The sequence below is a fragment of the Biomphalaria glabrata genome, chromosome 7, assembly GCF_947242115.1.
Source record: "Biomphalaria glabrata chromosome 7, xgBioGlab47.1, whole genome shotgun sequence".
In the NCBI taxonomy this organism is placed as follows: domain Eukaryota; kingdom Metazoa; phylum Mollusca; class Gastropoda; family Planorbidae; genus Biomphalaria; species Biomphalaria glabrata.
The window spans coordinates 10,445,368-10,471,362 of record NC_074717.1 but is presented as its reverse complement, the minus strand read 5'-3'; the positions used below and the strand labels follow the sequence as shown (position 1 = coordinate 10,471,362).

Genomic DNA, 25,995 nt, shown 5'->3' with positions numbered 1-25,995 from the left:
GTACGCACGTTTATGCATAGGGTTAGGGTTTACTGGGCGTTAGGGATAGGGTTTGGAAAAAAATCGCCCCCCCCACTCCAAAGTTCTGGATCCGCTAGTGGTCCTATGACTACCGCACAGCGCTGCAGTGCACGCGATAATATGAAAAACTACTTTTATTGTTGTTTTAAACTATGTCCTGCTTATATACATACTATATAGACTTTTTCTCTTTAAAAAGTAAACATTTTCTTGTGTAAATATAGTAGTTAGTAGGACAGAACTATTATAACTTTGCAATACAAATGTAAAAAAAAAATTCTGACAAAAAATATAAAACCATTTACACAAATGCGTACACGATATGGTAAAGAGCCTCCCGTGTTTGTTACTATTAAAAGTGAATAGTTGTAAAAGTGGTGTATTTTTATGAAAAAAACTATTTGCATAAGTGATTTAAAAAATTAGATTTTTTTTTTCTTTCAGAAAGAAAAGAAAAAGAAAAAGTAGCCGTTGAATCAGAACTTCGAATGGTCTAAAATATTATGATGTCGGATTTTCACTATGTTTCTAGATCTAAACGAGACGGACGGACAGACATTCCACACAAAACTAAAAGCGTCTTTTCCCGTTTTTCGGGCGCTAAAAAAAGACAAGATTCGATAAAACGTTTATTTAAATGACTTTTCTATTACAAGAATAATGGATTTAAAAGACAAATTTATGGCTTTTTAAATTAACTTGATTATCAAGTTTTCAATTTACAGAGATGACAGTCTACAAAATCTTAGAACTGCCAAGTATCACAAAGTTATTCTATCTTGAAGCTTTCTAAGCTCGAATGGGCTGACATTCCGAGTGTGGCCATGTCTCTTAGATTTAAAGACAGGCCGAGTGCAGCTATGCCTCTAGATTTAAAGACAGGCCGTGTGTCTAGATTCAAAGTCAAGCTTCAACTAATAATATACTAATAAAAAACAATTTTAACTCGTTCTCTCCTAACTGACGCTACCAGCGTTGATTCTACCAGAATGTGATAAATAATTACGGAAAGAAAGAGTTAATGGAGATGTTAAAGTTACAAGAAGTTGCTTTCCTTTCATTATAATTGATGTTACTTATTACTCCTAATTGCATACACAAATACATCAAGTTTACCTTCATTCTAGAAAGTCTTCAGGCCAGTGCCATACAGGACGATCACCCCGCCATCTTTGTGGATTCTAATAGCCGTATCTGAAAAGTTTTGTGACTATTTTTCATTTTAAAAGTCTCGGGCCGTGACGGGATTGATCTTGGCAGATCTGTATCAAAAATATGAACCCATCATTTCTTTTTCATTAACATCGTCAACGTGAGTTTAAACGTGATTTCGTATTGCCGGCATTGACGGTTCAAAAATATAGCAGACTTCAAGTATATTGATTTGAAAGTTATCTTTTCTTCCTTCGAAAAGCTAATGAGACCTGAAAATATCAACCAAGCTAATAGTTTCTTCTTCAAACTGAAAAAAAAAATTATTCTGGGCCTTTAAATGAAACTCTTTTCATTTCTTTAGTTATTTAGAATATAATCTGTATATTTCAAAATTTTTTGTCAAAATTTATAAGAGAAAATTCATCAAAAAAAAAAAAAAAGAAATTAGGAGCCACTAATCAATAATCAGAGAAACTTTTGAAAAATGGTGGCACCATTTCACTTATCTGTTTATCATTTCTTATTCTTTATTTTAATTTGTCATCTTCTATTTGGTCCTAGTTATCGAGAATAATTTAGTTTGGTAAATGCTGGTCTCAAAATTGATAACAAAGTCACATACCCCAAAAAATCCACTTAAAATTGGTCATCATTTTGCCGTGTTTAAAATATCCAATTTCATTCTTTAAAAACTAATGTTATCTGTAACTGAATATATGCTAATTTTGTTTGTAGTTGTTTGGGTTGTTTTCACTGGTAATAATATTCGGCTCAATGCTTAATTATCAGTGTGCCACTTTACCAGATAAACAAATACACGAATTGCATCATCAATTATATAGGGTTTGGAACAGACATTACACAAGTGAGCCACGAGTCAACCTTGTATCTTTCACTGATCCAGGGCCACAAGGTCACCTGGAATATAGTTTGATAAATGTTTTCACTCATGCTTTGTGAACGGCGTCACTGGTGTTCTCTAGCCAGTCAAATGTTTTCAAAATCCTTTATAAATAGCTGCGAGAGTATCGCACAGATAAGATCCTGTAACGTTAAAACGAAGATTTCGTTGCTCATATCAAAAACTGGCCACAAACTTTGTGTGATATGATCTTTAGAATCAGTTCACAAATCAAATGTGTGAGAAATATCACGTGGTTCACTTGTGCGACTAGACTAACGAAACAATATTGAAAATAGTCTCAGAATGTCTTTGTTTCCAGCCGGTTTTTTTTTTCTTAGGTCGACTCTTTTTAGTCTATATACTTACAGAATTGTATCACTAGCTGCGCTGCAATTGTGTAGGGTGTTAAATATTTTATAAGTAAAGGTAGCTTCTAATTCCAAGTAGATATAAATTGAATGTGGCCTGTATGACTAAGTGTCGTAATTAGAGAAGTAAAGGAATCAGGTTTGAATCTTGAAGTGGACGAGCAATTTCTTATGCTACATTTGACTTTCTGAGCACTGAAACTTTACCCTGATACCTATCAACCAGCCCTTAACATAAGTTATTCACAGCGGTTATCGAAAAGTGGAAGTAACAGATATTGTTTTGTGAAAAAATCGAAAAATTGGTGTGTGTGTGGGGGGGGGGTATTGATGGAGCAAAGAAAAAAGTTGTATTATTAGTTCAAATCAAGGGAAGTAAATTTATTACTAGACATGCATTTTCAAATCCGCCCCTTTTTTAAATAGTTTTTTTTTTAATTTAATACTTAAATCCAGACCAATGAAAAAACATAATATCAAATCAATTTATATCGCATCTTCTAATTTTCAGTAGAATAGACTTCACAATTAAAATAACTTATATCAAATAATTATTTGGTCTCGTTTTCTGTCAATCTATATAGATCTATATATAATTTTCTTCATGGCTCAAGAGTTTGGACACCTAGTAATGGAAAGATTACTCTTTTATTTCTGCAAGTCGGACAGACTAGAGTTACCCCACGTAATTTTAGAGGCGAAAAAAAAAAGAGGGTCGGGGAGAACAAATAGTATTTACCCGTCACTAAATAGCAGGGCCGGACATAACCATTGTGACCAAGAAGTCATGGAAGGAGAACAAGTAATGTACTCTATATTCATCCGTCAATAAATAGCGGGGCCGGACTTAACCATTGTTGGACCCAATGCAAATCGGATATCGCTGGGCCCAGTTTTTGAAGGGATACGGATAATAAGTGAAAATTAAGAGTTTGTATTAGAAAATATATTCGTCTTTGCATTTTATTCATTCTTTACTACGCACAAAATTACTACACGAGCCTTGCGTGTAGCGAAGTCATACAGTATATCATAAGAATTCTGTTTCCTACATAGATCATTAGTTTGAGGCGAGAGAATCTTCTTTCACCAGATTCCACAATTACGCGATAATGCCGTTTTCCGTAGATCTCCAGGACTTTTTCGTATATTTTGAAATATTAGGAGATTTCCAGGAGCTCCCGGTAAATCAGGAGGCCGCGAAAAATCTGTTATAAGTTGTAAAATGGTTTAATTTAATAATTTATACACCTAGAATTAGCGCGGGTCCCATGAAAGTCCGAGGCTAACTGCGGTCGCATAGGTTGCGTGGCCTAAGACCGGCCCTGCAAAATAGCGGCGTATGCTATTCGTCTCAACTCCTGTACATTGTCTTTTGTCTCAACTCCTGTACATTGTCTTTTGTCTCAACTCCTGTACATCGTCTTTTGTCTCAACTCCTGTACATTGTCTTTTGTCTCAACTCCTGTACATTGTCTTTTGTCTCAACTCCTGTACATTGTCTTTTGTCTCAACTCCTGTACATTGTCTTTTCTCTCAATTCCTGTACATTGTCTTTTCTCTCAACTCCTGTACATTGTCTTTTCTCTCAACTCCTGTACATTGTCTTTTCTCTCAACTCCTGTACATTGTCTTTTCTCTCAACTCCTGTACATTGTCTTTTCTCTCAACTCCTGTACATTGTCTTTTCTCTTAACTCCTGTACATTGTCTTTTCTCTCAACTCCTGTACATTGTCTTTTCTCTCAACTCCTGTACATTGTCTTTTCTCTCAACTCCTGTACATTGTCTTTTCTCTCAACTCCTGTACATTGTCTTTTCTCTCAACTCCTGTACATTGTCTTTCTCTCAACTCCTGTACATTGTCTTTTCTCTCAACTCCTGTACATTGTCTTTTCTCTCAACTCCTGTACATTGTCTTTTCTCTCAACTCCTGTACATTGTCTTTTCTCTCAACTCCTGTACATTGTCTTTTCTCTCAACTCCTGTACATTGTCTTTTCTCTCAACTCCTGTACATTGTCTTTTCTCTCAACTCCTGTACATTGTCTTTTCTCTCAACTCCTGTACATTGTCTTTCTCTCAACTCCTATACATTGTCTAGTTACTTTCTTCTGTTGACTTGTCTACGTGTTGTTTTGTGTGTTACGTAAAGGCAGCCCCCCCTCCCATTTTAAGACCTTGTTTTATATTAAGGCAGTTGGTGTAAAGCTCACCTGTTTCTAAGGCCGACGGGTAAAGAGGGTGCCATGTGACCAGCACAACAACCAACCCCAACGTAAGTCATTTACCCATTAGAGTTGGGTGAACTCATGGGCATCCTTAAAAAAAAAAAACCGAATTCAATCACAGTCTTCATCAGGATTCAAACTCCAGACTCCTCGATTCGGAAGCCCAGCGCTATAGCACTCTCTGTTTTGTATGGAACTGTAAAATAATCTTGACCAATCAACCTTGTCTAATTTTTCGCTCAGATCATCAAATTGTTTGCCACCAAGCAATAACGAAGAGCTCTGGCTGAAACATGCTGCCTTGTGATTGCATCCTATACAATAAAACTTGATTGCTTTAGCCTAGACATTTGAACTTATCCCACATTGTTGTACAAATAAAGATATGAGTAAAAGAAAAAACAACAAACAAACAAGCAAAATATAAAAAAAAATCCTTTTTTTTTAAAAAAAAAAAACAAAGCTTATCTAAAGGAGAAGAACTCTGTCCTTAAAACTATATCTACTAACAATGTAGAAGTTATTTCCCTTATTCGATATCAAACAAAATAATTAATAACCAATAATTAATTAACTAATTGAGTATTTTTTGTTTAGTGATTTATGTTTTGTTAAATACAATAAATAATTGTTTAAAGTATCAACTTGATCGGAGAATGCGAGAGGGATAAATAGCGTTAACAATTATTTAAGGGGACTAAACCCAACTAATTTAGCCATGTCTGTGAATGCTGACGTATTAGTTACCTTTGTTGCTATTGAAAAAAAAAAAGAATTACCAGTAATTAATTTTCCTATTGGTTACTTTTTTTTTATTGATTCATGTCTTGTCTAGGTCAATGAATAATTGTGCGAAGTTTCAGCTTGATCGGAGAATGGGTGTGGGAGAAACGTGTACACACTTTTGACCAGACTAACAGACAGGGTGGGTTGATAGAAGCTAATACAGATTACTTAGGCTCATAATGTTTTATAACATTTGCATTTATTAGCTTACATTTTTTTCATGGATCAAAATGTAAAAAAAAAATTGCTAAAAGCTGGAAGCAGGTAGGAAATAAAAAAAAAATTGAGTCTTTTAAAGCTATAATTTTGCACAAAGAAGTTTTCCCCAATATCGCAGACAATCAACACCATTAGTTATAGAACGCCTCAACACTGACCTACGATGTCGCAACCTGTAGGCAGAAGAGACCAATAGCTTGATGCCAGGTAGTACAGACCTGTGACGTGGCAACAAGTATGGGTCTCACTGCCCAGAAGTTGCGACGTCGTAGGTCAGTGTTCAGGCCTTCACTGACGATTGGTTTTGGTTACATTCCTACACTGGCCTTTTTTTCACATGACAAACGAAAGAGGAATCTGAAATATGAAAGTTAACTCTTTCACTCCGTAATTATTTTCCACGTTCCGATGGATTTATTCCTTTTGCTCATTTGTGTTTCACTGCCCTGTTAGGATTAAACTTCAATAACTTGTTTGTTTGTTATCAGGAAATGTTATAGTAGATATAGAATTATATGAGAATGCGTGTTTTTTATATATAAACGAAAAAAAGTTTATAAGACCAAAAATGTATTAAATTTCATGTGGTCAAATCATCTTGGTATCGTCGGTTAGGAGAACAAGAGATACATATGAATGCTAAGTTGAAAATGTTATTTGAACATAAGGTAGGACGGGTTAAAATAAATGTACATGTGTGAAGCTTTAAAGTTAACAGATTTAGCAGACTATATTATTTTTAAAAAGTGCATCTTTCATTTTTTGTAGACCAATTGGGTGGGGGGGGAGGTATATGGAAAAAGATTTCCGTTCTGGATTAGGCACTTAACAAACACAAGTCATTTAAACACAAGTCATTTAAACACAAGTCATTTAAGATTTAACCTGTCTTTAACGACATTAGTTGGTAGAGTTGGTAGAGTTGATAAGTTATTGTAATACCTGTAGTACAGTCCTGTAGCCTCTTTGAATGTCGGTCAAAGAAACAAATGAGCACTGTATAATCAGCTGCATGTCCGTAAGTTCTGAATGTTGAAATTTTTTGTTTTAGCTTCATCAGAGAAATGAACGAAACTAATTGTCATTGAAAACTAACACAGCACTCTGCAATGTTTTTTTTTTCACTTTTAAATCGCCTTAAACTAAGTTGCCTGGGACTCTAGTGTAAAATGAAACCCAAAGTTATTATTCGGATATTGACTTTGAGAAATTGTAATTATTATATTTATATGAATCTGATTTACTGAGTAGTGATTGTAGACAAATTTTATATTTGATGAGGTAAAAATAAGAGAAAATAGCAGTAGGTAGCAGTTCTTAAAAACTGTGTAAAAAACAACAACATCTAGGTCTTGAAAAAGGTTACTAGGCTAAGTAAAAATAAGAAATCGGTAAAAATAGTCCTTTTTTATTTAAAAAAAACAAAAAACAAAACTAAACTCATGACATAATGTCGACTACAGTAGAATGGTTAGAGGTTAGATAACATTCAATCCAAAAAAAAAAGTTATTCCCGACTTGATTGACACACACATAGTTATATGATAAGAGTGTGGTATATAAAGCCTTATAGTATTTGCGGTCCTTTCAGTTGTGACACCTGAATCAAGCACGACTGTTTTCTCGTAATGAATCGCACATTCATCATTAGTGTCATTACGTCGTAACCTTTCTGAAAGACAACATCCACACTTGTTGCCTTTAGAAATAATTTTAGGTAAGTTTTTTTGTATAATGTGAATACGTGATATTTCTAAATACAATGCTGAAATAACTATAACATCAACATCTCTCAACATTCAAACAGTGGCCTACACGAAAGACTTCAATTTGTGCGCATCAACATCTTTGTCTTTCTTGTAGTCTCACTTTCAAGTCTTTTATTTCTTGTAGCCTCCCACGTCTTTCCTCTAGACTCTCACGTCTGTCTTCTGTCCTCACTCTCACCTACAAGTAAGCTATTCACATAAGACTGAATAGCAGACAGTGACAAACATGGAGTCTAAATAAGCTCACCGACAGGATTACAGAAACAATAAAAACTTGCTTTAAAAACACACTAAACAAATATTTTTTCTTCTAAAAATAAACCTAATTGAAAACGGTTATTACATTCAAAATTTTCGCGTGCATTTTCTAATCAATAATATTAATAAGATAATTAATAATAATATTAATTAATTAATTAGTAATTATTTTTAAGTTTTTTTTTCTAGTAATTGTTACATATGACGTTGTTTTTTCTATTTGCCAATGTTAATCAATTTCAGCTTCAGATTTCAATCACAGACATAGATATGTATAGGCCTATATATCTATATCTATAAGATTTCGACACACAATCTAAATGTTATCATTATTGACAATGTCAGACATATTTATCATTGAATTTTAAACAAAAACATATAATTATTGTAAAGAATGCATGATATCATATTTTGTTGTACGGATCGCCATCAGGGTTATGGTAATTGTTTGTATTTAGATTTGGATCAAAATAAAAGTTTAAAAAAAATATGAACAAAAGAATTTTTATTTTATTTTAATGTTTAAATATTTACAATCTAAGCAAATAATTTCCATCTTGTAATATTTTTTTTGCGCCTTATTAAACGTGACGAACAATTAGTCTAATTGCTGGCTAAGTATTTTTGGTCCTTTAACCTTTTTTTTTACGTAACTGTGGTTTATAGCTTTCATTATTCATAGAGAAATCCATGGCTTAAATTGTATATGAATTCATGACTTCAATTATTTATAAATTCAATATTTTAGTTTTTTAAAAATTTAATTTTTAATTGTTATTAAATTAATGAATATAGTTGCTCATAAATTCACTGTTTCAGTTATTCATAATTTATTATTTTAGTTGTTCAGAAATATTCGTTATTTTATTGTTTAATAAGTTCAACAGTTCAATTGTTTATGAATTCATTATTTTAGTTGTTAGTTTTTCATCAATTCATAACTTAAAAGTTAATGACAAATGATTTTTTTTCAAACTGCATCGATTCAATTTTTTATGAGGTAATACTCTGTCAAAACTCAAGGTAATTAAAGCAGCTTTTGGTTTACGGTCAATGTCATGTCAATACTTTTCATTAGCAGGTCAATAACTAAAGTACAGACATGAAGGCACAAAGCAAGGGTACGAAGGATACAGACTCAGACGTGGAGAGTATCGGTTCTGGAAGTCTGTCCAAAAAGGATGAAATCCTATACAAAGGTGAGATCTTTGAACATGCTTTGAATTGGCTTGAGGTACCCTCATGTAGCCTCTCTGATATATATTTTTTTAAAAGTAAAGTTCCCCTTTAAGACCTTGCGATCAATGATGTTAAATTATCCGTTGCTCTGGCCAACGGTAAGCAAGGTTTCATGCAGCCAGGACAACGACCAATCGCCTTAACTTTCCCCAACTAAGGTCATGTGCCTATTAGGATTGGGTGAACTCAGGGGTGCCCTAAAAATCCCGAAATTCAAATCCAAGTCTTCGCCGAGAATCAAACCAAGGACCCCAAGCGCTTTTAACCACTCAACCATTGCGCCCACGATTCTAGAATATAAATTTTAATTACGGTGCATCCCTACCAGAATATGCCAGTTCAAAACCTTGTAAACATAGTATTGTGTATTTTATAGCTCCTAACTTCTTCTGACAAGAATTTTCCATTACAGTAGATGTTACTTAATATTTGAACTAGCTTGGGTTTCGTTTAAAACCTTACTGAGTTTGGCTTTGAATCCAGTGAAGGAATTTAAAATGACTTTGTTTGATTCCAACAGATATGACAACAATTTAAAATGACTTTGTTTGATTCCAACAGATATAACAACAATTTAAAATGACTTTGTTTGATTCCAACAAATATGACAACAATTTAAAATGACTTTGTTTGATTCCAACAGATATGACAACAATTTAAAATGACTTTGTTTGATTCCAACAGATATGACAACAATTTAAAATGACTTTGTTTGATTCCAACAGATATGACAACAAATCAGAAAGTCAAGTTTGTCTTCGTACAAATATTCAAATTGTTATCTTTCCTTGCCTGCTTGTACGTCTTTATTATTTCCCTTGGTTTACTGGAATCTGGTTTTCAGCTCTTGGGCGGTAAGACTTTCATGATTATATATTATATTATCTATATTCTATAGACCGAATTTACTAATAAACCTTTATAAAATAATCTTTGGTAAGTTATTTGTAAAACGTGATATTAATTAATATAACGCTAAAATAACTATATCTTTTTGCACTTAAAAATATATTTTAAATATAGAGAAATAGTCCACATAACGACAAGCTTTATACAAGTGTTTAAAGAATGTTTTATGAACATATGTAAAACAGAACATATGTAAAATATGTCTCGGCGACATTAAAAGGTCGCAACGTAACAATATTACTTTCATATTTCTTTAATAAAAAACATAGTGTAAAGAAATTCAGCATACATCATTAAAGCAGATGACGTCTTTTAGCGAGGATTTGAAAAAGCCTCTTTTAAAATTTCACTGCTGACAAAAGTATAGTTCACTGTATGTGTCATAACTATTTCTTTCAAAAAGTTGAAATTTTCAATCCAAATGTTCTTTTAGCTTAACAGTAAATCTGTTTACACATTTAGACAATGCAAATAGAATTTGAATTGGCCATTTCTGGTCAGACTTTTATTTGCAGATTATTGCTGACCCGTGGATCAATCTATTCATTACAGTATTTATAAAATCGCTTCTTCTTTTTCGTAAACCCACTCTGTCAACATACCTCTACTTCTGCCACTGTGAGATAAGAATAAAACCATAAGAAAAAAACATACCATTAGAATAAAAACATAACATTAGAATAAAAACATACCATTAGAATAAAAACATAACATTAGAATAAAAACATAACATTAGAATAAAAACATAACATCAGAATAAAAACATAACCTTTAGAATAAAAACATAACATTAGAATAAAAACATAACATTAGAATAAAAACATAACATTAGAATAAAAACATAACATTAGAATAAAAACATAACATTAGAATAAAAACATAACATTAGAATAAAAGCATAACATTAGAATAAATACATAACATTAGAATAAAAGCCTAACATTAGAATAAAAACATAACATTAGAACAAATACATAACATTAGAATAAATACATAACATTAGAATAAAAACATAACATTAGCATAAAAACATAATATCAGAATAAAAACATAATATTAGAATAAAAACATAACATTAGAATAAAAACATAACATTGGAATAAGTACATAACAATAAAACAAATACATAACATTAAAATAAAAAAATAACATTAGAATAAAAACATAACATTAAAATAAATACATAACATTCGAATAAACTATAACATACGAGTAAACCACAACATAAGAGTAATATTATAACTCAAAATTATAACATAACAATAAAACCATAACAAACACTTGGATACAGACAACTATAAAAACCTTTGAGGCAGAAAAACGAATCTATTTTGTTAATTAATCCTTTTATTTAATAATGAAACAAAAATGCTGAAACTTAAAACTTATCTGTATCTTATTTAGATGTTTTCGTGATTCCATTTTAAAATTTTTTTTTCATTGTGGCATGATTTTTTCCCATGTTTAAATATGCTTAAATCTACACTAAACGCAACACTTGATTGTACTAACTTAAAACACTAAACATTAAACAACACCTAATGACTTATCCAACTTTCGTGTGGTGCAGGTAAAACTGCTGGGAAAGCTTTCAACAGCGGTGTTCTCTCGAACCCACTGGCTGGATTGATGATTGGTCTCCTGGCCACAGTATTGGTCCAGAGCTCCTCAACTTCCACCTCCATTGTCGTCACTATGGTAGGATCTAACAGTAAGGATCAGTGTTCATGTTATACACAGATTTAAACAAAATATAGAAACATAGATGACATAATTAAATCCTACTCCTTACCAAATAATTTGTTTATCGGCAATTATACTTTGTCTGACTTGAGGTCAAAACATTTTCCTACAATGTGTATCTCTACATGAGTCTTATGAAAGGAAATAGGGGAGGAGATACACACATTGTATCAGGGGCGTAACTAGGGATTTGGGGGCCCGGGGGGATTGACCTCTTTGGGGGGCCCCTTGCATTTTGACATTCGACATATGACATGAGATAATGTACGCAAAAATATATAAGCCCCAAATCAAATTGGTTCAGTATATCAGTAAACTTAATAAAAGTAATCATCAAGACTCTTTTAATGAATAATACCGTTGTTTATTAGTTAAATAATGCACAAATGACAAATCTAAATTGATATCGCCTCACGTCGTGCATTCTGTGCAGCAAAGACATCTATAACATCAACTACATCGATACTTTCTAGTATTTGTGACTTCACTGACATTAAAACCATGATAAGCCTTTCTTGCGTCATTGTGCTCCTGAGATAGTTTTTGATGAGCTTGAGCTTTGAGAATGATCTCTCACATGACGTAATGGAAGTGGCCTGAGTTAGCGGTATTCGGAGGAGGTTGCAAAGTTTGAGCACACGTAATTACCATATGAAGCCTGTTTCCTCAATATGTCTATTGGTGATTGTATTACTGGTTTGTTGATGAAAAGTGCTCGTGCATCAATGACATCATTGAAAAAGCGATTTGACATTTATTTCATCATACAAACAGGAAAAATAGCACAGTTTGTCACAAGCGTGTCTTCATCTAACAGGTGTCTTGGTTCAAGAAGAAACCCAAAGGTGTCCATTTTCTTTCCAGCCTTTGGAATTGGCCCTTCATCTCCATATGAAATCTGTCCAGCACTTCTGTCGCAACACGTTTGAATTGCAGTTCTATTGACAGTCCTTCATTAGAACTCAACTTCCCATCAAGTCTTTTCTTTCATATGGTTGTTTTGATTACAGGGAATCCATAGTATTCACTACCTTCTTTTGCTTTTTCGATGGATTGGGTTTTTGTCAGTTTCTCATCATTTTGCAGAAAGCATGAAAGGGTACTAATTTCCTCAGCAGCTTCCCGTATATGCAGTCCAGACTTTTGTAGTTTCTTCCGAACTATATTAATTGGGCACAGGAGCTTTGACCAGAATTCCAGATAGGCAAAAAATTCTTAATTTTCCACTGCATGAAGAAGATTCTGTGCTAATATTATATTATTACGTCATTATTGGTTGCTTATGTTTTGTGCGAAAACAAAAGGATTCAGAGTATACAAAAGTGGGAAAGATCCATATCTCGTTATGCTCGAGTATAGAAATACTCCGATAAGTGGACTGCCGTATTCACCATCACAACTACTGACGAGTAGAAGACTCAGGGAATTATTCCAACTGATCACAAACTATTGAAAACATTGGTAGCTGAAAATGCAGAGACATTACTCAACGAACGACAGATGAAAAGCTAAGTGAAATACGATGCAAAAGCAAGACTACCTAAAGATTATTCTGTCGGAGAGTTCGTCTAGGTCAAACATGGCAGAAAGCAGTTGTCATAAAAAAAAACATATAGCACCCAGATCTTACACCATAAAGACAAACGGAAAAACATACAGAAGAAATCAACGCTTTTTGAATAAGAGTTTCGATGAAAACATCTCTGGGTACTATGATACCGATGAAGACAATGAACTGCAAACTGTTGCAACAAACGAAACAGACAGTTATAGACCAACGTCTAGAGAACTTGTTCAGTCAAGACAACCAGAAGTGGACGAATAGTTAAAGTTCCTAGTAGACAGTGCCGGTCGCAGTGGGCGCCGCGCTTTCATAGGCCCCGCCCTAATTCCAAGTGTACATTATTAAATTAAACAATTATAACCTATATAAAATAACAGGGTTTTTCGCGACCTCCTGATTTTTCAGGGCCTTCAGGAAATCTCATGAAAATGCAAAATATACGATAAAGTCCTGAACTTTTTTTTTAATTTATTCAAATCTCCTGAAGAATAGACGAAATTGACATTTTGGGGTGCCAATAAATAAAAATTGGCATTGCGAGCTTTCGTTTGATAAAAATTTATTGCAAAGACGAAAGTAGGCCTATTTTCTAATTCAAAAAAAAAAATAATTTTGACATTATGCTTATCCCTACCCAGACTAGGCCCCGAGCGATCCGTTTCGTATAGGGCCCCGCAAATGCTAGGGCCGGCCCTGCAAGTCGATATCACTATTAAGAACTTTAAAAGGAAGTGTGTAATAATAACTTGAATAGGAAGGATGTATTAATATTATACGATATTAAGTCATTATTTTTTGTTTATGTTTTGTGCGAAAGCAAAAGGACTAGATCATTAGATGTAAATAAAAAGAGAGAGTTTCCATTGAATTGAGGAAAGATGAATAAAGGGGTAATAATTCGAGTGTGAAGTTTAATTCTGAAATTATAGACGCCAAACCCGAATAATGGACAATTTTAGCATTGTTAAGAATAACTTTTAGTTATACTCGATTCTGTAAATTTTACTTCAAGGTTAATAAGTGTAGCCATAAAATACTCGCCATTTAGATATATTATTAGTAAAGGTAACAAGATACCTGGAATTCGCTGTATATCATGCAGTTTTTAAAAAATTGATCTCTGCGGCAAAAATACTTTTTTAGAATATCTAGGTTTAGTCTTTGTGATAAATTTAATCCATAAATGTTGATAAAAAAAAGACACCCGTTGACACTATTTGTCAATCAAATATATTAATTTATGTATTTACAAATAAATTTCGGACACCCATTTGGGGGCCCCCCCTAGGTGGGGGCCCGGGGGGATTTTAAAATTCTCCCCCCCATCCCCCCCCCCTTAGTTACGCCACTGCATTGTATGAGAATCTTTCTTTGGACTGAACAAAAACTTTGAAGTTGAAGTGATCCATCTTTATTTATTTATTTTTGTGAGTCACCCTTTCTGGCACTGATCCCAAGACATGGCTTTTAGAGAGCGCCTTTATTCTATATTTGGCACCTGGTTTCTTGAAACAGATCTATTGATACATGAGGCCAACACAACGACAAACTGCCTTTACTTTCCCCAACTAAAATCAGGGGCATCCTAAAAATCCCGAAATTAAAAATCCCATTCTTCAATGAGATTCGAACCCGTGACCTCTCGGTTCTGGAGCCAAGCGTTTAATTATCAGTCTGCCATCACGCCCGCTTGTCCAGTATGTCTATTCAATCACTAGCGTGGTATTGATTTAAAAGGGTAAAAAAAAAGTTGATTGTCCAGTATTCACTGCCAAGCAGCTAAGTGCTTACGACAATGATAGAGCACAGTCCACTTACCGTAAGAAAAAGAAACTGTCTTTGGTAACCATTATCGAATTCTTTAATCTGTTTGATGTTTATCCTAATTGTAATTTGACTTCAAAGAGTTCAATAGCTTTTGTTAGTCACTCATGCTTTGGGCATCCTGTTCTCAGGTTCGAAATAGTTACTTCATAAGTTATGGAAAATGCCAACATTTTTGAAATGTATTTTCTCTATGCATTTATTGTTTTACTCTGTAATTGATATATTCATTGAGTAGCAAATATACAATTATATGCACACATATTCAATTTTATAACCATATATTAACTTTACTTTGTCTAAAAACTTTTTCCAAAAATAAAATAAAAATAAAACATATCAAAATTGCTATGTATTTCAAACATTTTGGCAAATTCTAAGCGCACTTTTTATTTTCGCAGTAATTCCTTTAGAGAAAGCTGTTTATATTGTCATGGGAGCTAATATAGGCACGTCAGTCACCAATATAATTGTCTCCCTTGCACAAATAAGTGATAGGAGCGTCTTCAGAAGGGCTTTCACGGGAGCTACCGTAAGTCTATCTATCTATCTATCTATCTATCTATCTATCTATCTATCTATCTATCTATCTATCTATCTATCTATCTATCTATCTATCTATCTATCTATCTATCTATCTATTTACCTATCTACCTCCCTTTCTATCTATACATTAATCCATCTGTCAGTCTGTCTATTTATATGTCTGTCTGTCCGTCCGTCCGTCCGTCCGTTTGTCTGTCTATCTGTCTATCTGCCCTCTCTCTCTCTCTCTCTCTGTCTCTCTCTCTCTATCTATCTATCTATCTATCTATCTATCTATCTATCTATCTATCTATCTATCTATCTATCTATCTATCTATCTATCTATCTATCTATCTATCTATCTATCTATCTATTCTGCAAACTGTTTAGTTTAAATCTACCTAAATGTCTACTAAATTGACAGTAATTGGAAAGGGTTGGAACTAATGATTGGTTCTCTACTTACTATAGGTACACGACATGTTCAACTGTTTGGCAGTGGTTGTTCTCTTACCGCTAGAAATCGCCGTGGGCTACCTGAGCTGGCTCTCAGGTCTCCTGGTCGACTCAATGGGCCTGAAAGCTGGGAGTGGAAACAAAGCTCCAGACATGCTGAAAGCAATCACTAAGCCAGTTATCAATGCTATAGTCCAGGTACACAATAGTTTTATGACCAACGTTTTCAAGTTAAATTTAGTTTCGGCCAAATCAACTGAAGTTACCAAACGTTTTCATCCGCACTAAAATACTACAATACTTCTACTAGATACTAAAATACTGTTATTACAGTGGTCGAGAGGTTAAGTGCGCTTGAACTTTGCTTGGCTTGGCTACCTATGAAGGGGGCTCGAGATTCGACACTCGTCTCGGCAGAGTTGTGTGTACTGAGCACCTAAAGGCAGCACGGAAAAACCTTCTCCTAGATACCCCCTCCTCCCCACTGGTCCACAACTGAGATTGGACCAAAGCGCTATGAGCATGCTATAAGCATGAAATAGCGCTATATAAAAGCCATAATTTAATTTAATTTAATTTATAACCCTGCCATGCACACCGCCATCCAAGCCATTGCAGAAGGTGCCATTGTTAAAGACTAGACGGAGGAGGATGATTATGTTAGGGAGAAGATAACGAGGTTACGCCCATGTCTAGAACTTATAAAGAGGCTGTGTGCTCAAGGCAGACATTGTTCTATGTATTTGTGATGTCCCAATGTAGATAAGCATCCATATAGTTGAGTTGCCTTCCTTAAGTTATTACAATGCAATACTAAAAATTGTGCAGAGACGTGTTTGATTACTTGACAATAATACGTTTACAATAAATATAAGTTGTATTGAATTAGGTCTACTAGTAGAAGTAGATCATGGATATTTGTTTTACATGGAGGCTAATCCATAAATAGTAAGAGTTTTTTGTTTATCCGGTATAAAGTATATAACATTGAAACTATATATTCTGCCTTTACGTTTTATATTGACTGTTCCCTTTCAACAAATATTATACAGTATGTATAAGTATTTGATTTCTAAGATAAAAAAAAGTTTCTTTGTGCTACAAATAAAAGAGCTAGGAAAAGAGATATTACAGAGCTAAAATATTATATCGCCTTTAAAATACACAACTCATCAACAATATACATCACAATTCTTTAGACATTATCTAATCGCATTAATTTACTGTGATTTTTTACTGGTATTACGTATTTAGAAATGTCTGTTTGGTACAAATTTTGAACACGCTGTTTCTCCTACTTCATTTTCTATTAAAATATGAATTAATGATAAAAAACCCAATTACTTAATAATTTTTTTATATAAAAAGGGAAATAAATCTTTCAGTACTGAGAAATATGGCAGCAATTGTAAGGTTCTTTCCCTTATATAAGCTTTGTTTTAAAAACAGTATTTTTATATCCAGCGTGTTTCTATTTTATAAATGTACATATCTTTCCTCGCTAGATCAACGAAGACGTTATCAAAGACGTCGCTAAAAACGTCAACGCGACTGGCAACGTCCTGAAAATATGGTGCAAAAGCCAAGTCCGAGAGGTGGACACAGCCATCAACCACCACGACAACGTAGAGGTCAACTGCAGCGACACCAGTCTCAGCGGCTCACTGCGTCATCTCTGTGATGAGATCAATGCAGGTGTGACCATGGTCAAACTTACTGCTGAGTGGGACACCAAGGATGTGATCAACCAAACAGTGAATCTCGAAAGATGTAAGATGTTTCATTCTCACATTTCATCTTAATCCTCTTCAGGCTAATGACGTTCTTTTATACGTAAAGGCTTTTTAAAAATCTTATATCAACTCAGTCTGTCTGTCTGGGTGGATTCTTTTACACTTTTTGTCTCCAAATTTTCTGGGTATGCTACCCTGCCTCATAGTGGCGCCCGGGTGGAAACAATCGTAGGAGGAAACGATTAGGATAAAGGGTAGCAAAACAAGACTCCCGTGGGGGTGCCTAAGGGGGTGCGAGAGCATTCCGATTGCACTGCGCGGAGTTGAAAAAAGCTCCCACAACCTTGTCACAATCCAGGCGCTGTTCCTCAAGGGGCCGTTACATAAATGGCTTGTCCCGCACGGTTAGCCTGGTATAGAAAAGAAAAATGACGGGGGGTCTTAGTGTATGCGGCCTCTTGCCGTGAGTCCGACCCACCCGCCAGACTGAACAGTGTACACTGTTCCTATTCAGGCCTGTGAGAGGGAGCTCTTGTTCACTTTTGCTGGCCTAGAGTTCCGAGAGTCGAAGGCTCAACTCTACCTGACAGTTTCAAGAAGAAGAAGAAGAAGTCTCCAAATTTTCATTTTGGATCAAGTTGAAATTGGGCACATTTATACATTGTCATTTATTATACATGAATAAAAAGAAAACTAATTAATTAACGAATTAGCGATAAATAGTTTTGTTTTATGTAACAAAAGGGGATAAAAAAGAAATTGCATATTGAGAGATATGGAAGCTATTGATAGCTGCCTTCCCTTTATTTATTGTAAGCTTTGTTTACAAAAAAAGTTTTTTTTTTTTTTAATTTTGCTTGTCAGAGGACAAAGGTGAGGAAGGTTCAAACGGGGTACCATTGTGAGAACAAACCGAATCGACTATCCCACGACCACGACGTGCACAGTTTTACTTCTGTACTTTCTGTGACAAAAGAGAAAAGTGAAATCCAGCCCCTAACATTTACAATTCGCAGAATATTGACTAAGAAAAACTGTTCATACTTTTGAAGTTAGCAATATTTTGATCTAGCTCGGTAATTCCAGAAATTCTCTGAATAAACTCAAATAAATACTCTTTTTCATAACTGTGCTTAAAGATGTATACCTTATATGTCATTGGTTGACTCTAATACGCAAGAAAATCATTTTTTTCAATACGAGCCATTAAAATAATATATATTGAGAAAAAAAGGTTTAAATCTGGAAATATCAGAAATATTAAAGCATTTCTTTAAAAAAAAAGTGACAATAGGTTATGGTGTTAAAAACCTTAGCATAAAAAAACGATGATAGAGCTATATTAATAATGATTCATATATCTTAAGCTTAATCATGATCATAAGTACGGACAAACTGAGTCCCTTTTCAGCTTTGACCAGTGTTTATTACAATTTTAAACCTCATTTACATGGACAGATAAATAAAACAAAATGATCTTGTGTTGCTTTTTTAAAAATATAAATAAAAATATTAATAAAGCGAATGTCGTAAACTGCGAGTATTAAGATAGAGTACAGTAGTTCATGTTGCCATGATAATTCTACTACACATACAGACGCAGAAGACGCCAAAACTTAATATGTTATTGCCTTCATCATTGAAATATAATCAATGATATATATACTTCCCTCTGACTGTTAACAAGAATTTTCATAGGTATGTTCATGGCTTAAAAATTGACATAATTAATAAACAATTACATTATTGACAATGTTCTCGATTCCAAGATTAAGGATGAGCGCAGTGTTTCACATGGACACGACCTATATATTTTTTAACGGGTGATGTCCGCCGGGGATCTATTTAAATAATAATAATAATACAATAATATTAACTTATCATCGTTTTTCAGTTTGCCGAAAGCGCTGGTAGAATCAGGGAACTTCTTTTTACTGCATTGCAAAGGAACATGGGGCAACAACCAGTTTCCGACCGTCGAACATACATTTAAACCCCCGCTCCCCCCGAAAATTGAAAAATCGATTCCCAGCAGGCTTTGTTTGCTTCATGTAGTAACCTAATGAAACACTACAAGAAGACATGTCTTGATTCTAGGCTTTATTGAACAAGAATGACAAAACAGTTCACGATAACACAGTACACACACACACACACACACACAAGCTGACCTGGACACCAAGACATTTTGACACATAAGAACAGATCAGTTCACAACATACAACAAGAACATAAATACACAACACTTCAGTTATGTCAATCTATGTAGGTCATTCTGGCTGTTTATATCCACGCGAAACACTCTACTCTTCCTGAATTTTCCATCTCGAAGAGAATGCTTTTGTTTTATCATCTTTTATTGAATTTCAATTACGAATCTTAACTTTTTCATGTTTTTTGTTCTTTAGGTAAAAGTCTGTTTTCACTGACCGATCTGAACGACGCCTCTGTAGGAGCCATCATCCTCATCGGCTCTTTGTTACTTCTTCTACTCGCCTTGTTCCTGATTGTCAAGATTCTCAACTCAATGCTCTCAGGGTCCGTCACCAAAGTGATCAAAAAATTTATCAACGCGGACTTCCCGGGACCTTTCGCTTACTTCACGGGCTACGTAGCTCTAATGGTGGGCTGCGGAATGACCATGATCATCCAAAGTAGTTCCGTCTTTACCTCAACACTGACCCCAATGGTTGGCCTGGGGATCGTGTCTGTCGACAGAATGTACCCCATGACATTAGGCTCTAACATAGGGACAACAATTACAGCTATTTTCGCTGCGCTCTCCCAGAGCGGTGATAAGATTAGGCTAGCCATGCAAATAGCCTTGTGCCATCTCTTTTTTAACATTACGGGCATTGCAATCTTTTATCCTATCCCGTATCTCAGATGGCCCATCGTTCTCGCAAAGATTCTTGGCAAAATAACTTCAAAGTACAGATGGTTTGCCATATTCTACATCATCCTCATGTTTATAATTATTCCTGCTATCGTCTTTGGACTGTCGATGGCTGGCTGGATCTACCTCGGAGCTTTCGGAGGACCAGTTGTACTGCTTTTAATCGTCGTCATCATTATCAACATCCTACAAAAGAAAAAACCGAAGTTTCTGCCAAGCAAACTCCGCACCTGGGAGTTTCTCCCCTTGTGTTGCCATTCTTTAAAGCCTGTAGACAATTTAATAGCAAGAGCCTTTACATGCAAATACTGTACAAAATTACGCCAAACTTCCGATGCTGACAACTCGCTGGAAATGACAGTAGAAATAAAACAGAACGGAACTTCACCATTGAAAAGGAAGTCAGAAGATTCTTCCGAACATTCACAAGACAGTGAACTTCAGTCAGTGACCGCGATCAAATCCAATGATGATTTGGCAACTTACAGACTTTAAAAAGATAAAAAGGTTTTGTAACAAAAGTGCTATAACTTTGTTTAAAAGGGATTGAGTGTATTTGTAACATGGGCATAGCCAGGACGTTTTTGTAGGGGGTTGGGGGGCTGATTTTTTCCTCCCCACCCCTCGCCATGTGTGTGTGTATACATAATCTGTATTATATTCCGACTCTTCATTCTTTCGGAAGAAGTTTATAGGGGGGGGGATTTCTTTTCGGGTGTTAAACCCCATCTCCTCCATCCCCGGCTACGTCCATGATTTTTAAGGTGGGGAGGTTGAAGACCAGCTTGACATCGATCAAATAAACAGATTCAAAGAGTGGCGATGTTAAACAAAAAAGTCACAATGTTTTTGATTCAAAGAAATTGTTTTTTTCTTATTTAATGAGAATACAATATGCACTCTTTAGAAACTCTTTATTATCCACATTTAACAACGCCTTTTTCTTATATTGTTTATTATGTTTTGAGATCTAAACTGAAGCTGATTTAGTTCAAAATATTCATAATCAAGCAACTTTGATTTTATATACATGTATATATGCCATTTGCACAAGTTGTACCAACCCTTTTTCTTAGACGCCTGATTAACATCATAAGTGAGGCTGATTTAGTTCAAAATATTCATAAAAATCAAATCAAACAACTTTGATTTAATAAACATGTATATAAGCCATTTGCGCACGTTGTACCAACCATCTACAATAGCCCAATTAACATCATATCTATCTATTTTTCTTTGTTTGATCAACAGCAAAGATTAGACTGCACGGCTATTTTGAAGCATGCAGAAAGGAATTGATTATAATTCTGTGCATTCGTTCTTGGAACGTTAAAACTTGATACTTAAACTATTTAAACACATTGCATAAACTACGAAGAAATGTTATAATCAATTATTTCAAAGTTTCAGCATGGCATTCAGTGTGTATGTTTCATTGTATAAAGCATTGTGTAAATGTTATTATAGTGTAAATAGATACATTTTGGGATGTATTTATCTGTGAATGTATATATGATTTTGTATTTCAAAATGTAATTTGTTAAAATGTATTTTTTAATCTGATTGCCTTCGTTCAAAGCATTATTTTTGTAACATAGTTTTTCATTTCTTTAATTAATACATATCTTAAAAGTCTCTAAATGAGATATTTGAAATGCGAACACACTTTAATTAATTCATATACATATATATATATAAATATTCTGATATTAGTTATTTCAAAAAAACATTTTTGTTTTGTATTTTATATTCATTGTAAAAATATATTTTATCTCCTATGAAGGTAAATAATTGTTCAAACTCGACATTATAAATACACGCAGTGAGAAAGTCTTTTGGTGGCTCTAGAGGATTCTGTTGTTTAATCTGGCCAAGATTCTACATCGTTAGTTCATAGACTCAGTGGCGGCGTTAGAAGTACGAGGGGCGTTGTTTCCCGATAATGGGTGTCAACTGTATGTGTGTAGAATCACGGAAGTCATTGCCCAAACCTGCTAGAGGGCGTCATGGGCAGCCAGTATTTAAGCCCTAGATCATTGCTAAGGCCGAGACCAGTCCTTATAGAAGGCCTGAACACTGACCTGCGACGTCTGAACCTGTGGACAGTCTAGAGTCTAGACCAATAGCGTGTTGCCGCGTCACAGTTCGTGTCGTCAGACCTTTGTTATTTCTAGTGTTTAATATACAGCATCCAATAGAGCCAATAATTGAGACAAAGTTACATCTCTATGAGTCTCTTAAATATTAATTATTAACCATTCTAGCTTCAGACACAAACACAAATCAGAGTGATAATAACTATTCACACATCTACACAGCCATAACAACAACGTTCTGTCAAAACTGTCAAGAATGAAAGCAAAGCCAAGTTTGATCTATCTCTGTTACTTTAATTACATGATTGTATTCTAAATGGTAATGTGTAAAATAGCTCAGATTTATCTTCTAGTAGTATCCTTTGCCGCCTGGGGAAAAAAAACAAGACAATATTGTGTTTAGTCTAATATAGAATGAACAAATGTACAACAGAAGAATGAAACCAATAGACACAATAATATATTACATTTAATGAAGCGTTTAGGACACACACACACACATATACTGTAATCATTAAATACATAAATAAATTATAGCTTTTATATTGCCCTACTTTCATCGCCGTGGTCCAATCTCATTTATAGACCAGTGGTGGTGGGGGAGGGGGTATTTACGAGAAATTTTCCGTGCTGCCTTTAGGCACTCAGTAAACACAAATCTGCTCGAGTTGGGTGTCGAACCTCGAGCCCCTTTCATAGGTAGCCAAGCAAAGTTTAAGCATACTTAGCGTATTCTGGCACCCTCCTTCCCACGCATTCAAATAATAAGAATTTAATAAAATGGTTTTAACACATACAATGTAGGTCAAAAGATATAAATAGAACAAGAGTTTGATAGACAAGGGGGAGAATGGTGGTTCAGGAATAAAACTTTTTGCTTCTGAACCAAGAGGTTTCGAGTTCGCATCTGAACACTTAGATTTGATTCGGGATTTTTAGCATGCCCCTGAGTACACTGAAATCTAATTGGAAACTGAATTACAGCAATGTTTTGCCACCAGCTGTTGTAAGAATATAACATAATGTTATTTTGAAGAGTAAATGATGATTCACAGTAAAGCTGTAACTAGGCTTAAATAATAAATGTTCAAGAATTTCTATTTGTTCGGTGTTCTAGTCTATTATTTAAGAGCTTTATAAAAAATTCATACAAAAAAATCAACAATTATTAATATTGTAAATATAATACGGTTAGTTGAAGTGGGAAAGAATTGAACAAATAAAAATAAATATATATATCAGTGGAGTAGCCAACTGTTATGTAGTAAGACTTTTTGTGAATAAAATGTTTCTTTCATCTTGATGTGCAATGTACACAATGTATCCTGACACAGAGCAGCATAAACACAATAAAGATGTATTACTCACCATAGCCGTAGCCTCCATAGCCACCACTGACTCCAACAACGGGCAAGACGCTGACAACACCTTTGCCGTATCCACCGTATCCACCACCGTATCCACCGCCGTATCCACCACCATATCCGCCTCCGTATCCACCTCCGTATCCGTATCCGCCGCCACGTCCCCATCCGCCGAGTCCACCGAATCCACCAATACCAACAAGGCCGACTCCTAGTCCTCCACCGTAGCCCCATCCACCTTTACCTCCATATCCACCACCGAGTCCTCCCCATCCTCCACCGAATCCTCCCCAGCCTCCACCGTAACCACCTCCGTATCCACCATTGGCGGTAACCATGGCGACCAAGAGAAGAACAGCGATAACAGACTTGTACATTATCTGTGGAGATAAAAACCAAAAATAAAAAAAAAAAAAGGCCTTGGAAACGTCACGCCAATTATAAACACAAAACTAATCTTTAAAAAAAAAAAACAAGTGACCCTAAAACATTTTGTTTAAAAAGACAATTTCTCTTTTATGAAGCTGATGACTTTTTATAAGAGCGATAATAATAACTAATGAATATAATTTTATTAACCAGCGGCTATTTCTCTTTCCCCCTCCCCGAGAACAAAAACCTGGTTACGGCCTTGTATAAATCTACTCAAAGTATATACAATTCCTGCTTGGTGACATAGATCCACACTTACACACATAAGAAGACAATATTCTTAAACTGACTTCTACCTTAGACGGTGCGCAAATGTTCCTGAACGTTTTTGTGTGTGTTTCTTTAACTGTTTAGTAAATAGAATCGGGAATTTCCACTGACGTGTTCAAGATATAAATCTCCAGACTAAATTAAAATTTTAAGATGATTATATTTTGAAAAAAACTATAACGGTAAAACCAGAGTTTTCCCTTTGCAGCCAATGAGCTAGTAATATTTTTCGCAAAGATAAACATAAGCTTTCTAGAAAATGTTATAGGTAAATCGTTAGAACCCTGTTTGAAATTAAATGCTTAAATGTACAAGAAACGAGTTTATCTCGATAATTTGGCTATAGAAAAACAATCTCGTTAATTATGACACACTATTGTAACACCTATTTAGCCAAATTCCTAATCGTGTCCTTACAATATGTATCGTCATCGTTTTTGATCAAGTACAAATTAGTACAAAGTAAACTACAACCTACAACACACGATAGTGATACACTATAGGTAGTACTATTCTGTTAACTCATATTACATATATAATATAACTTTAAAAAAACAACTCATTTTGTGTTTACAAATTATGAATTGAAAAAAAAAACAACTTACGGCAGTTTGACTACGGAAATGTCCGTCTCAAAGACTGATCGAGGATCTGAAGAAGATGAAAACTTAAAGGGCCCACTCTTCCTTTATATACAGTCTCTGAACCATTGAACACATAGCCAGGAGGGACGTTCACTCATGTAGAGATTATCTTCTCAATAAGATTATAACGCAGGTCAGATTTATGAAGATAGACAAGATTACATGTCATGCCTAGGCTTCAAAAGTAAATAATCATATTGAATTCCCATTATGAAGCAACTTTTATATTTGCTTGAAATCTGGAAACATAAAACTGTTATAAATATGAACAGATTGTGGTTGTCAGCTGTTAGATCTTAGTGATAGATTTACTTTACTTATATTTATATACTAAACATTTTGTTTGATCTAGTTCAGAGTCAATTTTGATAGAAACGCTGTGAAACTACTAACAAAATATATTATTGTATTACTCAACATGTTAAATCACTGAAATAATCTGTTTGTACAAAGCTTATATCAACTCTATGATCCTATCACTTGTCTGGACCAGTTAGAAATGGGTCTTATCTTATATAATACAGACGTTACTTCAAAAAAGAAGATGATTACGTCCTACGCGTCATGCATTTAGTCATGCATATTAACCAA

The 25,995-nt window shown here is 34.5% G+C and overlaps 2 protein-coding genes across 3 annotated transcripts; one reads left to right on the top strand and one right to left on the bottom strand.

Moving 5' to 3' along the window:
- Positions 1–7,277: 7,277 nt before the first annotated feature.
- Positions 7,278–22,831, top strand: LOC106070526 (sodium-dependent phosphate transport protein 2B-like). 2 transcript variants are annotated; one of them, XM_013230452.2, is made up of 8 exons: positions 7,278–7,399; positions 8,791–8,908; positions 9,674–9,802; positions 11,428–11,568; positions 15,390–15,520; positions 15,985–16,167; positions 17,475–17,739; positions 20,111–22,831. In XM_013230452.2, exons 2-8 carry the CDS (start codon positions 8,812–8,814, stop codon positions 21,091–21,093), a joined length of 1,929 nt encoding a protein of 642 aa, XP_013085906.2. In that variant the 5' UTR covers positions 7,278–7,399; positions 8,791–8,811; the 3' UTR covers positions 21,094–22,831. The 2 variants fall into 2 exon arrangements, with proteins under 2 accessions (XP_013085906.2, XP_055891060.1); XM_056035085.1 differs by having other exon boundaries at positions 7,280–7,399; positions 8,788–8,908.
- Positions 22,832–22,967: 136 nt separating this feature from the next.
- On the bottom strand, positions 22,968–25,518 carry LOC106070527 (ctenidin-1-like). Its single transcript, XM_056035088.1, has 3 exons — positions 25,366–25,518; positions 24,063–24,438; positions 22,968–23,063 (listed from the first exon to the last, which is right to left on the bottom strand). The coding sequence occupies exons 2-3, from the start codon at positions 24,433–24,435 to the stop codon at positions 23,044–23,046; spliced, it is 393 nt and encodes a 130-aa protein (XP_055891063.1). The 5' UTR covers positions 24,436–24,438; positions 25,366–25,518; the 3' UTR covers positions 22,968–23,043.
- Between the last annotated feature and the right edge of the window lie 477 nt (positions 25,519–25,995).